Raw genomic sequence first — 15,018 nt, forward strand, 5'->3', positions numbered from 1 at the left:
ACAGAAAAACTACTCTTTTCACTGTGACTGTACGCAAAATCACTAATATTAATCAAATTAATGGCCTCAGCAGTAACGACGTAATTAAAAGTCAAACCTATAAACACAGTCATCCTCGTTAAATTTATTTCAGTGATGAATACTAATGAAATTTCCTTTTTTGCGAGGTTTTTCGTAATTAATTCAGCTTACTTGGGTACTAGTAGCGATATTCAACTTTTTAAATAACATTTTTTTTTTAACAATTTTTAATAACAATTAATTAGTGACATTGCGACTATAATTATATAATATTCCCTCACGATGTTTTCCTTCACCGAAAAGCGACTGGTAAATATCATATATCTCATGGGGTTTTAAGACCTGAAATAAATGATTTTTATTTTATTTTTATTTATTTATTTTAAAGTTAAAGTAAAAAGTTTTATTTCTATACTTGCAACACTGATGTCATACGATACCGATCTGTAAGTGTTGGTTGAAGAAATGTGACTTCTGACACTGACAGATCTTATCGGTATGACATCTTATAAGCATCGGCCGAAAGCCGAAAAATAGTTGATTTTCCAAGTAGGCATATTACAATGCGCTTATAAACGTCAAACAAAGCTACGCCGGCTCTAACCCTACCCTACGCCACTGCTCGAGAAGATTTAAATCCCTTCTCAATTAGTGTATTAAAAAATCGAATAATTAAAGATCAAAGTTTCAGGAATAACGATAAATCCAACTGTAACCTAATTCCTGAACCAACATTCGAAGATAAATCGTTACATAAAGTTCCATAAAAGCTAAATTAATAGCCGCCAATGCGGCATTTTACAAGTTAATCCTGTCTGTTTACAGATGTAAGTGTCAAAGTTTTTGGGGGAAGAAATGCCACTTCTGACACTGACAGATCTTAACGGTGTGACATCTTATAAGCATCGTTTGAATTGGGCTGAAAGATAGTTGATTTTCCAAGTAGGCATATTACAATGCGCTTATAAACGTCAAACAAAGCTACGCCGGCTCTAACCCTACCCTACGCCACTGCTCGAGAAAATTTAAATCCCTTCTCAATTAGTGTATTAAAAAATCGAATAATTAAAGATCAAAGTTTCAGGAATAACGATAAATCCAACTGTAACCTAATTCCTGAACTAACATTCGAAGATAAATCGTTACATAAAGTTCCATAAAAGCTAAATTAATGGCCGCCAATGCGGCATTATACAAGTTAATCCTGACTGTTATTCGTTGCTTATCGGCACTCGCCTAGGGATTTATAATGGGCTAATTAACATTTTTTTAAACAAGGCTTCTGTTGATGTTTTAATTGACCGAAGCATTAGCGAAGGTCTCCGTTTCAGCTTGAAATGAAATGAAATATATTTATTGCTAGAACATAGTGTTTTGATACAATCGGTGGTCTTAAAAGAAATAGTAGCCCTTATTTGCTACCCTATGATAGGCATGCAATATTTTTTATACAGTTGCTCAAAAAGTGCTACGTAACGTAACGTTTAGCGTGCGGAAAGTTGGTTTTCGCGAACTAGTGCTTTTTACTTTTCCAATTTTTTTAAATTTATTCTTGTTCCAATTCATGACTACTTATTGATGAGTGTTAATATTAGTTTCCTTTAAACGTAAAAACAACATAAAAACCTACTATTAATGTAAGAATACGAAAAATATAGATATTTTATATTTTGTTACTTACCTCTTCATCATTATAACACGTCTATTTTTTTTATATTGAATATTGACAAACCGTTCTTAATAAGTTGTCTGAATGGAACGGAACGCCTGTCAAAGAAGAGGCGTTTTTTCTTTCTGCTTTAAGTTTCCAAAGGCAATATTCGATATTGTTTTTATAAATGTACGATATACAAATAATCGTAATTAACGATATTTGGGTAATAATAGTACAATGTTATACATTTACAGTTGTTTCTGTCTTATAGAACGTGCATTTAAAAAAAAAAATTCATTGAAGTGGGTTCAATAATAATAACACCCAGCTAAAAAAACACCTCTTCATAATGTCAATGTCAATGATGTCACAGAATTAATAATATAAAAGTTTCGAATTCCTTACTTGTTGTTTTTCTTATTTTTTCGCAACTGTATTAAAAAACGTCGTTCGATACACGTGCGGAAATGTCATTCTTCACTCGTCCCGAGTCTTGCCACTCGCCTGCGGCTCGTGGCGAGATATCTCAGAACTAATGACATGCCTTCCGCACTAGCATCGAAATGTACTATATTAGGTTACTGCTGTTGTTGTTACTAACATAAGATATAAGCTATAAGTAACAAATTTATGGACCATATATTATGTTGTCTCAAATAAAGAAATTTAATTAATTAAAATAAAGGAAGCGGCAAGCAAGCATGCAAACAATACAATTTAAAATATAAACATATGATTCAGAGCGCCTTTAGTCGCCTCCATTTTCAAGCACTAACAGAGCATGATCAGTGTCAGGCGTGGCTCACTCCGCGATTTCGTCGCGTCGCTACAAGTGCATGCGGCCCACACCAATTATGGTGTCTAGCAGTAGTAGTTGCCGCGCATACGGAACGGATTCCTGCTCGCGCTTATCTCTCGTAATAGACACGTTTTGTTAGAGAGTGAACCTTCTGTAGCTAGTACTATTATTTGTTCTGTGGCAGTGGTCATACTGTGGTAGTGTGCCGCATACCTAGAGGCAGTTATTTTTGATCTCCACGTCTTATACAGGTCAGATGAGCGGTTACCTCGTGAAGCGATCGGAACAACATGTAAGATCGGCTTACTAATAAGCAATTCGGTATTGTTCGCAAATTCGGGGATTTTCCAAAACTTCCATGCTGGTATCACTTTACTTACGAAACTTTGATATATATTTGCATTTTTTTTTTCGGTGTAGAGTACTTTAGGGAGGCTTTCTTGGGAGTTTGACTTGTAGTTTACCTGTAAACAAAAAACAATAGAATCAATGTTTATGAATATTAGGTCAGGTATCAAAAAATCGGTTTAACTGTAGAAACAAAACTTCCGTGTGACATATTAAATATAATTTTTATCAAATTTTTTTTTTTCAATTCTCATGTACAATAAAGTGATTTACTACTACTAAATATATTAAAATGGGCCACTGTATTATTAAAAGTTCCTATTTTATAGCAATTTATTTGTTGCTCTGCATTTACGGTTTACCAACTGTTCGTTGTAAAGTACCGTATTTGAGGAAGCCTCCGTTTCATTTGAATGGTACCACGATCAAAAGATGAGCGCAAGCAGAATAGCTCGAGGGCGAACATGTCGCACAGAGCAAGCGGAAGCGTTAGCGATTCTTGGTGAAATTTAATAGTAAATTAGCCCCAACCCTTTAAATCAGGGGATGGAAGATTGTCATAAGCAACTTACAAAAAGAAGTGAAATACCACCAAAAACATTTTCATGTAAAATGTTGTCAAGACGAAACCATAAGTGTCATGATCTCTTGCAGAGCCAAGCTTATAACTCTACAAGCCCTAACTTCACAAATTAGTCAAATTATGTGGCTTGGCCGTTTCGTTACTACAACAACTATTGTATATAATATTGTCTTCGGTTACCGCGATAGTTACTCATGAAATAAAACTATGAAAAACGGATTATATCGCGTATATTGAATTTATAATACATCCCGACGTAAAGGGTTCGAAACGTCGGGATGTATTATAAATTCAATATACGCGATATAATCCGTTTTTCATAGTTTTAACTATTGTATAATAAAAAATAATGAATAGTGAATCAATTTTTCACCTTACGTCCATGTGACGGTAGCGAAACGGCCAAGCCACATTTTTTTTTTTTTAAGTATGGTTCATTTTAAACTTATAATAGGTTCGCCAAACTTGCGTTTAACGGCGAAATGATGCACTCATTTTCAACGTTAGTACCTTAATCTAAATTTAATGATTAGCTTATATTACTAAGGTTAATACATACTTTTATATCACATTAACACAGTGTAAGCTGTATATATACAATATTTACCTATATTACCTATTTAGTCATGCGTTGTACCCAATAGCAACTTCTTAATTTTTGATTTAAAGATGTTTTTACTAGCAAATTCGTCTTCTATTGATAAATTGTTTAATATTTTGACTAACGTGTAGTTTGTGAAGTTAGGGCTTGTAGTTAGAAGCTTGACTACAAGATATCTGATAACTTTTTGACAGTGCGAGCCTTATGGTTTTGTCTTGGCAACATTTTACATGAAAATATTTTGGGTGGGTTATTTACTAACATTATTATTGGAGTATTTGGGTAGTTTTACGTTACACAAATCTGTCTTGAGAAACCGAAATAACTTTCCCGCTATTTCTGTTACTGTGAGAGTAACCTAACGTTTTAGTGTATGCATTTGTGTACAGCGGGAGTTATCGCTGGAGGTTATTTATACTCGGAATGATTGGTTCCTGTTCAATAGTTTAATATAAACTTTTGCAGGCATGCCACAAAATAAGGTTGATAGTTTTCGGAAAGTGTGATGCTACCAGTTTCTAATTCAATTCAATAATCATTTGTTGAAGTGAAACTTCTAATGAGACTTCCAACAAGGTTGCGTTAAGCGTTTAACGCTACCATAGATAATTTAATGTTATACTCTATTACTAACTCACTAAAGTTAACTTTTGCTCGACCAGCATGGTGTCTCTTATCTCTCTATTTCTCTCTCTCTCTCTCTGTATACTTGTTTGAATATACAATACATGTACCAGGCGAACATAACCATGAAGGAGGTTTACGCTAATTTTTTTATAAATTATCAAACTTTGGAACAAGAGTGTGACCAGTAAGTTGAATAGGGTAATTTCCCGAAAGTAGGGTAATTGATGCTAGTTTCACTTCTTTCGCGCGGAGGGACTCCATGCACTATTTTTTTTTAAATAACAAAGATTCATATAGTCTGCATCTTTTAAAATGACTTTTTCGTCGTAGACGGTAATCTGTTAAACAAAAGCGTTTGTTCCTTTTGTGCACGCGGTCGCCCATTGTGTACCATTGTCTCTGATAATGGCACGCGCCGTAGCACGCGCTCAGACTCTATCTTCTTCTTCTTCTTCACGCGCCATCTCCGTCCATGAGGTCGGCGACCATATGTCTATATGTCTCTCTATGTTCAGTCATGCGAATTAGTGTATCTATGTTCTTCACTTTTAACCAGTCTCTTATATTTCCAGTCCATGATGTGCGCCTTTTACCGCTACCACGCTTCCCTTCTATTTTTTCCTTCAATTATTAATTTCAGTAATTATTAATTTCAGTTTTTTAGTTTCAGACTCAATGGTCGACTCAATCGACTCATTTTATTACGTAAAGAAGTAGCTCTTGCGATCTTCCGACACCGGGAGATGAACTTATTCGTTGGTTTAATTGTTTGTTATGTCTGCTGTGACAACCAACCCCTGAGACAACCATATCGTCGCTATACTAACATAAAACTAGTGAGTTACGAATACTAACAAAATTGATTTTGTTATCTAAATAAATAAACGTTTTATTATTATTATTTATACTTACTCAACCTCATATCTGCAACAATCATTGGATGGAAATGTCGCTTTTCTTTCATTCGGAATACGGGTGTTGTTGTCATCAAATGAGTGTTGCAGATAAGTTTGAGTAAGTATAGCGGCGATATCCGGTCTCCCAAACTAATCATCAGTATCTGAACAAACGCAAGATTTAAAAGGGAAGAATAGAATTTTATAGAAAATCTTCCACATTGGACTTCAAGTCTTGGTTTCCACGGTTTCTATAAGCCGTTGAAAACGCTGAACCCTAAACTCTTACGCACTTGGCCGATTTTTTACGTAACTAGCCCCAAACTAAGTTAATCCCCCGAAGCTACGTTGCGGCACGATTCATCCAACCATTTTCAATAAAAGCCAAAATACAGGCTAAAGGCAATCTGTATATCCCTTATTGCGATGGACTAAGATTCAAAATTGTACAATGTTTGACTGTGAATATCCTAAGGTATATTGTTTTATTTTAGTTATATATCCATTGTAATAACAAACATTGGTAAGCCGATGTTGAAATCGAACGCTAAAAGTTTTTGGAATAAATATCAAAAACAGACGTACACTCTAAGCATTAGATTTAAATGATATAAATAAACATAGCTTATTAAAATAACAATAGAAACCGTGAATTTTAAAATCGAAATACTTAATATAGAAAGACCCTTAGGCCTTTGCAGAAACAAATAAACAGAGCGGGATTCTCATTTTAAATTCTGTTCAGGTGCTCGATTCTAATTTCGTATTTTGTCATGGTTTTGATACGACCCTGACGATCATCCTGGTTATTGAGACTGGTAGGCAAGGAGAACACTATGTGTATGATAAAGCCCCCTCTAAATAATTATAGAGCAGGACAGAGAAGTAAAGATTTAAATTAAATAGATTTATTAATATTGTCTTCGGTTACCGCGATAGTTCGTCATGAAATAAAACTATGAAAACGGATTATATCGCGTATATTGAATTTATAATACATCCCGACGTTTCGAACCCTTTACAGCGTTCGTGGTCAACGGGTGACTGAGGAAAAATTATAAAGTGCAAAAATACCCACATACTAAAAATAATGAACAATCATAGACTATAAACTTTAAGGCTGGTTGTACATGCAAAATCGGTTCATAAGGCTAGCTATACACTACAATTATTTTCAAGTAAAGATATATACGCGATAAAAATTTACTAAATTTTATTTCATTTGTACTTTAGCGTGTACTGTCCGCGCGCGAATTCCGTGCACTGCTGAGGAATGTTAGGAATGTTGGGCGTCAACTCATGACAGAGTGGTGTCATTTTGTACGTACGGGCGGGGCGCACACCCCCCCACTTCCTCGACCTCCGAATGCACGGAATTGGCGCGCGGACAGTAGTTGCCCTCTCTCGGAAGGGTCCTAGGAGGTACCTTATTGACTCACTCAGCTTAAAGTGTGTTTTACATAAGTTAAGCTTAAGCGTTTTCTGAAAAAAGTTTCTTCTATCTATTTTCACAAAAAGCAATTCATGACCTCTAGACATTTTTAATCAAATAATAAATGAAATTTTATACTTACTAAATAAAACATATTTTCTGTGTAGCAATTAGGTATTTTCTTGGAAAAATTAATCTAATTTGTGTTTGGGTCGGATTATGTTTCAAAGAACAGAACTTGAAACAGTGGTTTTAATGTAAAAATACTTTTATTTTTTGTTGTGAGAGGAAAAATATTGAAATATATTCTTACCACCAGAACAGCTATTTTCAGCAACTATTTTACACTAAAAACATAAATGTTAAAGTAATATATATATGTATATAGTATAGTAAGTATCGAAGATGTTGACCGCCGTGCTTTCGCTTACCCTCTGCTAACTCCGAGTAGAATATAGCTTTGGGCAAGAGTTTTTAAGAGCAAGTTTGACCTGGCCAGCCACTTAAGAGCTTATGAGAGGGAAAAACCTTGATTGTTGAGGTCGCTGTCATCGAAATCGATGTGGAGGACTATATATATATATATATATAGTAAGTAAGTAAATTTTCGAGATGAGTGTAGATTACATAAAATATTTTTTATACCAAGTACTAATAAATAACAATAATTCAGTCTATATAATATAAGTCCCATGCACTGCCCAACTGCTGTACATACTGCTGGGCTGCGACTGATGACATATATTAAATTAAATTTGACACCTGTCATGGGTAAAGCAGAGCATCGATCGGTATTATAAGTATAATACTTGTAGGACGACGATACAATTATCGAAGAGATTATTTTAATTTTTTTTTAAACATTACAGCGTGCCCCCTGTGACTCTTTGCAGAACTCCTTTGGCACAAGTTAAGCATTTTAAGTATTTGGGCCACTGGGTCACTGAAGACATGTGTGACAATATGGATATCGAGAGGGAACGCAGAGCGCTGGCGGTGCGCTGCAATATGCTGGCTCGTAGGTTTGCACGATGTACTGAAGAGGTGAAGGCTACGCTTTTTAAAGCATATTGCCAGTCCTTCTACACGTGCAGCCTATGGATCAGTTATACGCAGCGGGCATACAGCGCTCTGCGGGTACAGTACAACAACGCGTACAGGGTGGTATTCGGGCTGCCGCGACACTGTAGCGCATCGGGTATGTTCACGGAGGGACGGATCGATGGTTTCCACGCGATCATCAGGAAGCGGTGTAGCTCGCTGTTGAGGCGATGGCGCGCCAGCTCGAATGCCATCCTCTGCACGTTGGCCGACCGGTGGGACTCACCGTGGCTGAAGCACTGGGTGCAGCTACATGCCCCATTATGTGAAATTTTGTTTTAATAATTATTATGTTTGTACTAACTCTAGATTTAAGTATTAGTATGTATGTTACTAACACATTATGGACTTATTTGTTCAAAATAAATTATTGATTGATTAAAAACAAGGTGATTTCACTAATAGGGCAAAGGTACCGTTTGCTGTGGCCATTGTTGTCTAAACTTAATAGAATAGAAAATTCGAATCCCGGTAAGGGCATTTTATTTGTGTGATGAGCACGGATATTTGTTCCTGAGTCATGGGTAAGTATCGTCGCCTAGTACCTAAAGTACAGTCGCCATCAGATATATCGGAGCGGCCAAGGTGCTCACAAATATCTGAACACGCCTCTATTGTCAAGGCGCTAGAGTGCACGTTCAGATATTGTGAACACCTCGGCCGCTCCGATATATCTGATGGCGACTGCACAAGCTTTGCGTGGTTTGAGGCGAGGACAATCTGTAAGAATGTCCCAAAATATTTATTTTATTTACTTATTTATATCTAGTTTTAAAAACTTTAAATAGTTTATCTTTTAAATTTTCAACTACAGTTTTGAATGATTCACGGTTAGTTTCACTAGATATAACTGACCGGAAAATAACAATAAATAAGTAATAAAAAGACCAAAAAAAGCAAAAGAAAGAAAAACGATAAAAGAAATAGGGAAAAAAGGAAAGGAAGAAAGGCGAAGGGACCGTGATTAATCATAATCGAGCTCGGAAACAATATAAAAGGTAATCACGGTTTATATCCCTGTCAAATAAGTCTAGTAAAAATTTAAACTGTCCAAAAAGGGTGCTAAAGTGTCCAAAAATTATCCCATACCCTACACAAGGCTTCTATTACGAAGCAGTTGCTTACCACCCACTGAATGCGCGATGTCGATCCTGTTAACCTCTCCTGAATCACTCTGTGTACCTTTTCTCCTAATTTATTATCTTTTTGTGTAAACAATTTTGAGCCCTCTTAGTATAATCGAATAAGCCTCCTTTGATATATTTTCCTTTGTCCGATGGGGTGTAAATAAAGGAAACATAGTAAAACCGCAGTAAACGCTTAAGGACAGTACGGCAGAACTAATAGTCAAAGTAAAAAATAAAGTGCAACACGTTATTTGCACAAATGTCAAAGTTATGTATATGCAAACTAAGTTGTTTATTTAAAATAGAATACTTAAAAACACAAGTCAAAGATTTATTGTCATGTTAAGTATAATTTATAAAAAAAGTGACGTAAAAATATTACATACTTTTTTAATTTTATGATTTTCAACTTCAATTTACCATTTATTTTTATAAAGGTACGTACATAACTGTTACCGTGTGAAAATATTTTACTAACTAACGTTTTATGTGACTTAAAAAAACAAAACGTTAATATGAAGATGATTGAAGCCGAAAAAATAAAACAATAAATTTAACGTAGCCGCTATGAATGAATGAATATATCAATGAATGTCCCTAATACGTATTTTTAAATAAAGGTAAAACTGCAAAGAAAATTTGAAAATGAAGGTACTTACTATAATTTATGAACTATTTTTGACCCAACCTGCTAAATTATCAGATTATTACAATTATTACAATATATCGTCTCAAAATCTTATTTGCATATCACATTGTATCTTAACCTATTACCTAAAATTGTATACAACATGACACTCTATAGGGCACAGCAAACATATTCAAGAGATCGAGTTTTTTGTACAAGATTATTGAAACTTGTATATGGACGCTAAATCAAAATATCATCCGCTGCTCATGTCCGCACCTGCTGCGACAAATATTGAAGTACTGGATCTTACATATCCACTGCCACTGTCTAAATTGTATAAATAAAAGGCACAAAAGACTCATCTTTACCCGATTACGGAGAAAACGAGCGTAGTGAGGAAATGGCGGTAATGTCGCGAAGCCGGATGTAATGTTGCGTTGCGATACTGTGTTTTTGAAGGCTTTTATCATTTCACTTGAGATGAGGCGTTTCGTGAGAATTGTGGCTTGGTTTTTCCAGTTGGAAGCAATATTTTGTTTTTAATTTTGAATCACTACTATTGTTTAATTTTTATTATAAGCAATAAAATTTCAAATTGCATCACGAAACTGAAACAATGTGATTTTTTTATGTAATTATTTTAGTATTCTACTTTGATTCAAATTCTTAACCATAACCAAAATAGGTATTTTTCCTGAAACTTTCTACCTAGTTAGTTTGTAGGTATATTTATCTAGTTAGAATAAGTATGTGTAGTAATAATTTTCTTATTCCTTAATTTTTTTTGATATTTTTTTGTTCTTTATATCCTGCTCTGTTGTTTGAAAGAGGTCGATAAAACCGCCTGTTAACCTTTATTTATATACTGGTACTTATTTTTAATCTGTTTTGTTTTTTTTTTTGGTTTGTGGTGCAATAAAGAATAAAATTACTTACTTACTGTAAGTGCTTCAAGATTTTTATGTATTTTAGTTGATCAATAGTGAATATAGTTTTTAAACGGATCACTAGTAATCATAAAAAAAATCGTATTACAGTATACAAAATTATATCATAACATACATTCATATTTAGCAAACTTTGTAAAAACAACACCAATGACTATCAAAAAACCGTATCCAGGTTATATTAAAAGTAAACAAGGCCACCGAGCAAAAGCCCGTATCTTACAAATTCATGAAAACGTGTTCATATTTCGCGCTGTCTATTTAGCACGCGGCCATCATATATTTCTTTGGGCGACATTGTTCGCGTAAATTGATAAAAAATGTCTTACATTTTGTTTGGTGCAAGTTACAAGATGATGTGGTAGTGATGGTAGGCTTGGGTTAAATTGAGAGGTGCTAAAACTGTACCATTGCAAAAAATATTATGAACAAAATTTCCGTGAGGCACAGGACGAGTGTAACTAACGCGAATAAATTTCATTATTTTTGCTGGGACGTCAGTCTTCCTTTTACCACAGCTAGTGCCACCTAGCTGAAACGTCGAAAAAAGGTAAAATAAAGAAACTTAATCGCGTCAGACCCGTTAATAACATTAATTATGTGTTCATTATTAATGCCTGTTGAATCTAGGAACGCCCATATTCTTCGGGCTTCAGCCGGCTGTACTTAATGTTCTATACCTCATAAGGTCGCCATATGTGCCTCTTTTTTGACATAAGTGTTCCACAGAAACAGATAGGTACAGATGCTATGTAATCGCTATCTCCAATGCTTTGGACCTACTTGCTAGCAACTAAAAGATTTGCCCGGGCACGCAGCGGAGTGCGAAATAGTCTACTACGAGGTCACTGGTTCACACTCGAGTGATACATAGCTTCGGTTATGATAAAAAAATTATAGAATACAGATAGAGTAGGATCGAAAAAATCGGCGAAGCATGGAGCGCGATTCAAATGTACCTAACAAGTTGTTATTATATTTACGCTGATTAGTACACGCAAATTAAAGTAGATAGTCGTGCGTGAATGAATGAATGATTGAAGAAATGAATGAATGAATGTTTATTTGTATCAAACAAGCGTATACAGGGTGATCAGTCCAAATGGGTCAGTAGAGAGGTCAGAAACTATGAGAGATCGCGAAATCTGTTATTAGGAACCATGGCGTCGATTTTAGATTTAAGAATAATGACATTCAAAAAAAAATTTAAACTCATATATAACCGGGAATCTAACCTGGTCAATATTTTTTATGTAATGGCGTGAGTATTTGTTTGTAATATTAATCCTGAAATTTGTATAAAAAAATTTGAAAACATTGAATGCCATCATCATGTTCCTCGCGTTGTCCTGGCATTTCGCCACGGCTCATGGGAGCCTGGGGTCCGCTTAGCAACCATTACCGATGACGCATGGAGCAAAACAATTGTTTTTTGGATGCACCCGAACTTAGACAAAGCTACTGCAGTGGCCATACTAACCTTTATCGGGAAGTAACGATTATGAACTTGGCCCACTAGCCGACTAGTCGGCCGTCTAATCGGCCATCATTGGCGATGAGTCGGCTAGTCGGCCAAAACCATAGTCGGTACATCACTATTTTGTTGTTATCGCTGTCTCTTATGCCTTAGACTTTTTTCAGGATAGCTAGTAGCTTTACCCGGGTGCGCTTCGAAGTGCGAAATAGCCCACGAGGCCGATACAAACCTTAATCACGTAAAGTGAGGGTAACGTTCCGTTTGATTGCGATAAATAAACGATATTATAGCGATATATTTTATCGCCTGCCGTTTATCACGCACACGTTGCGTGTGCGTTGCAACGTTTGCCTTTACGAATGTTTTTAACTCGTTAACTTGATCGAAAGCTATATAAAATTCGTTGTAATTAATTTTTAGGGTTCCGTACCCAAAGGGTAAAAACGGGACCCTAAAAATAATGATTACCAACAAAGATAGATATAACTCCGTAATAGATGGATACAGTCTAAGGAAAAAACGTGCCTCGAAAATCACGAAAATTTGATTCTCGATCAGATGGCGCCACTAGTTTTGGCCTACATTCGTATAGAGGGCGTTGACTGTTTCGTTTGGTATTTATAATTTTAACGCATACCAGTGAAAGAACATGGGTCAAAATCATATAAAAATAATTAATTCAAATAAAAAACTCATTTATCCATATTTAAATATATTTTATCGTATTTTTATAAATATTTATTTTTAGTTTTAAAGTGTGTCGACAGATGGCAGTGAATTTACTGTGGTTACAAAATTTACTATGACAGTACCGCTCTAGTATAAGTTACTCTATGTTACCAATTTACCAGTCGTGTGCGGTAAAGTGGTCAGGCGATCCGAATAGTCGCACTGGAGGTGCATTCGGAAATGTTTAATGTAATTCCAATTTGAAGTATACGAATTCCAAAGTATACGTACAATTTGTAGGTATATTTTCTCTCATTTAAGAATATATCTCATACCCGCGGTTGGTTATATACGTATTATGATTAGAATATAATATTTTACGACCGGTCTGGCCTAGTGGGTATTGACCCTGCCTGTGAAGCCGATGGTCCTGGGTTCGAATCCCGGTAAGGGCATTTATTTGTGTGATGAGCACAGATATTTGTTCCTGAGTCTGGGTGTTTTCTATGTATTTAATTATTTATATATTATATATATCTTTGTCTGAGTACCAATAACACAAAGCCTCCTTGGGCTTACCGTGGGACTTAGTCAATCTGTGTAAGAATGCCCTATAATATTTATTTATTAATATTAGTACATTCTTTGTACATCTAATATAATTATGTTCTCACTGCTGAGGTGAATAGTTCTTGCATTTCAAGCCTATTGCTACGCTTAACCCTTTACCTACGGGTGTCAACCAGAGTTGCCAGTAAGGCAACACCGCTGCAGTACGGGTGTCAACTATAGTTGATCGAAGATATGTTCATGTTCAATATTTTTTTAATCAAAACGAGACCTTGTGTCTTGGTAATAGCGGTCACATTATGCATTGGGATTAATATAGGTACAAAGAAAAAAATATCATAATGTTTCGGTAGATGGCTCTGACGTAAACATATTTTTAAAATTACCGCTTTTTGCTGTCAACTGGGGTTGACACCCGTACTGCAGAAGCGCAAATAATTGAACTCAATATGGCGGTCCTAGTGTTGTTTTATATTTCATCGACTTGTTGTAGGAGTGACACGTGTGGGTGTTTTGAATGTTATTTTTAGTTTTTTCACTTTTCTCTGTCCAAATAGTTACAAAATTGAAACATAATATTTTTTTGCTAAAAATATAACTTGCTGAGCTTTTATCCCGTACTTACAGAAATATCGACAGCTGTATCGGTATGCGCACATCACTATTATTCGTCAGTAGCAGAGAATTGTTTCTATGCGACATTTTAAGTGATTGATTTTTTGCAATATTTCAATAATTATCATCATTTAAGTATGTAGTTGTGTTACATATATAATAAACTAATACTTTAAAACTTGATTTTGAGTATTTCGCTAATAGTAACTTAAAATTCTTCAATTTCTTAGTGACTAATATTAAGTGTGAAATAAGAAATATTTGTGCATATAAATACACCAAGTGATTAGATATTAACTAAACATATTATATTTAATGTGTGTGTGAAATTTCAAGCACATATCTGCAGTACTTCCAAAGTTACAAGTAAGTAAAATTATGTCAAACCGCTGACTCTCGCCAATACATGCCCGTATTGAGCGGTGCCTGGGTGTTCAAAGTCCCCGTAGATAAAGGGTTAATATTCTAAATCAGAATTACGATCGTACCTAGCTAATATTCATTATATAACCTTCTGCTTGGTCGGGTCTCAAAATTAGTTCCAGTATTTCTATATAAATAATTGTAATGTAATACACACGTAATACATATAGGTAGTCTCTCAAACACCTGTCTCTTAGAGACCTTTTGATTAAAGATTATCTTTCGTAATACTCATACATAATTCATATTGTAGTCGTGGGTTTCTAGTAAGTAATATCATCAAAGCACAGGGAAAATCCACAATGTATTGGATTAGCTTTTGTGCTGAATGAGGATGTTCCCTTTTGTGTGAATTATGTTAATTATGTAAGAAATAAGAAAAGGAATTTTGTTTGTTTAGTATAATATCATGGATTTAGTTAAATTTATTTTTCAGTCAAGATTTATTTAGTGTTGCCAACGAAACGTCGATATTTTTTATATATATAAGCATAGAG

The 15,018-nt window shown here is 35.0% G+C and overlaps 2 protein-coding genes across 2 annotated transcripts in view; one reads left to right on the top strand and one right to left on the bottom strand.

Annotated features, from left to right (window-relative positions):
* Positions 1-15,018, bottom strand: part of LOC134750680 (octopamine receptor Oamb) — a 164,995-nt gene that overhangs the window by 115,709 nt on the left and 34,268 nt on the right. The gene's annotated exons all lie outside the window — the stretch shown is intronic.
* LOC134750798 (uncharacterized) lies at positions 7,925-8,344 on the top strand. The gene has a single exon (XM_063686042.1). It carries the CDS (start codon positions 7,925-7,927, stop codon positions 8,342-8,344), a length of 420 nt encoding a protein of 139 aa, XP_063542112.1.

This window comes from Cydia strobilella, chromosome 20 (genome assembly GCF_947568885.1).
Source record: "Cydia strobilella chromosome 20, ilCydStro3.1, whole genome shotgun sequence".
Classification (NCBI taxonomy): domain Eukaryota; kingdom Metazoa; phylum Arthropoda; class Insecta; order Lepidoptera; family Tortricidae; genus Cydia; species Cydia strobilella.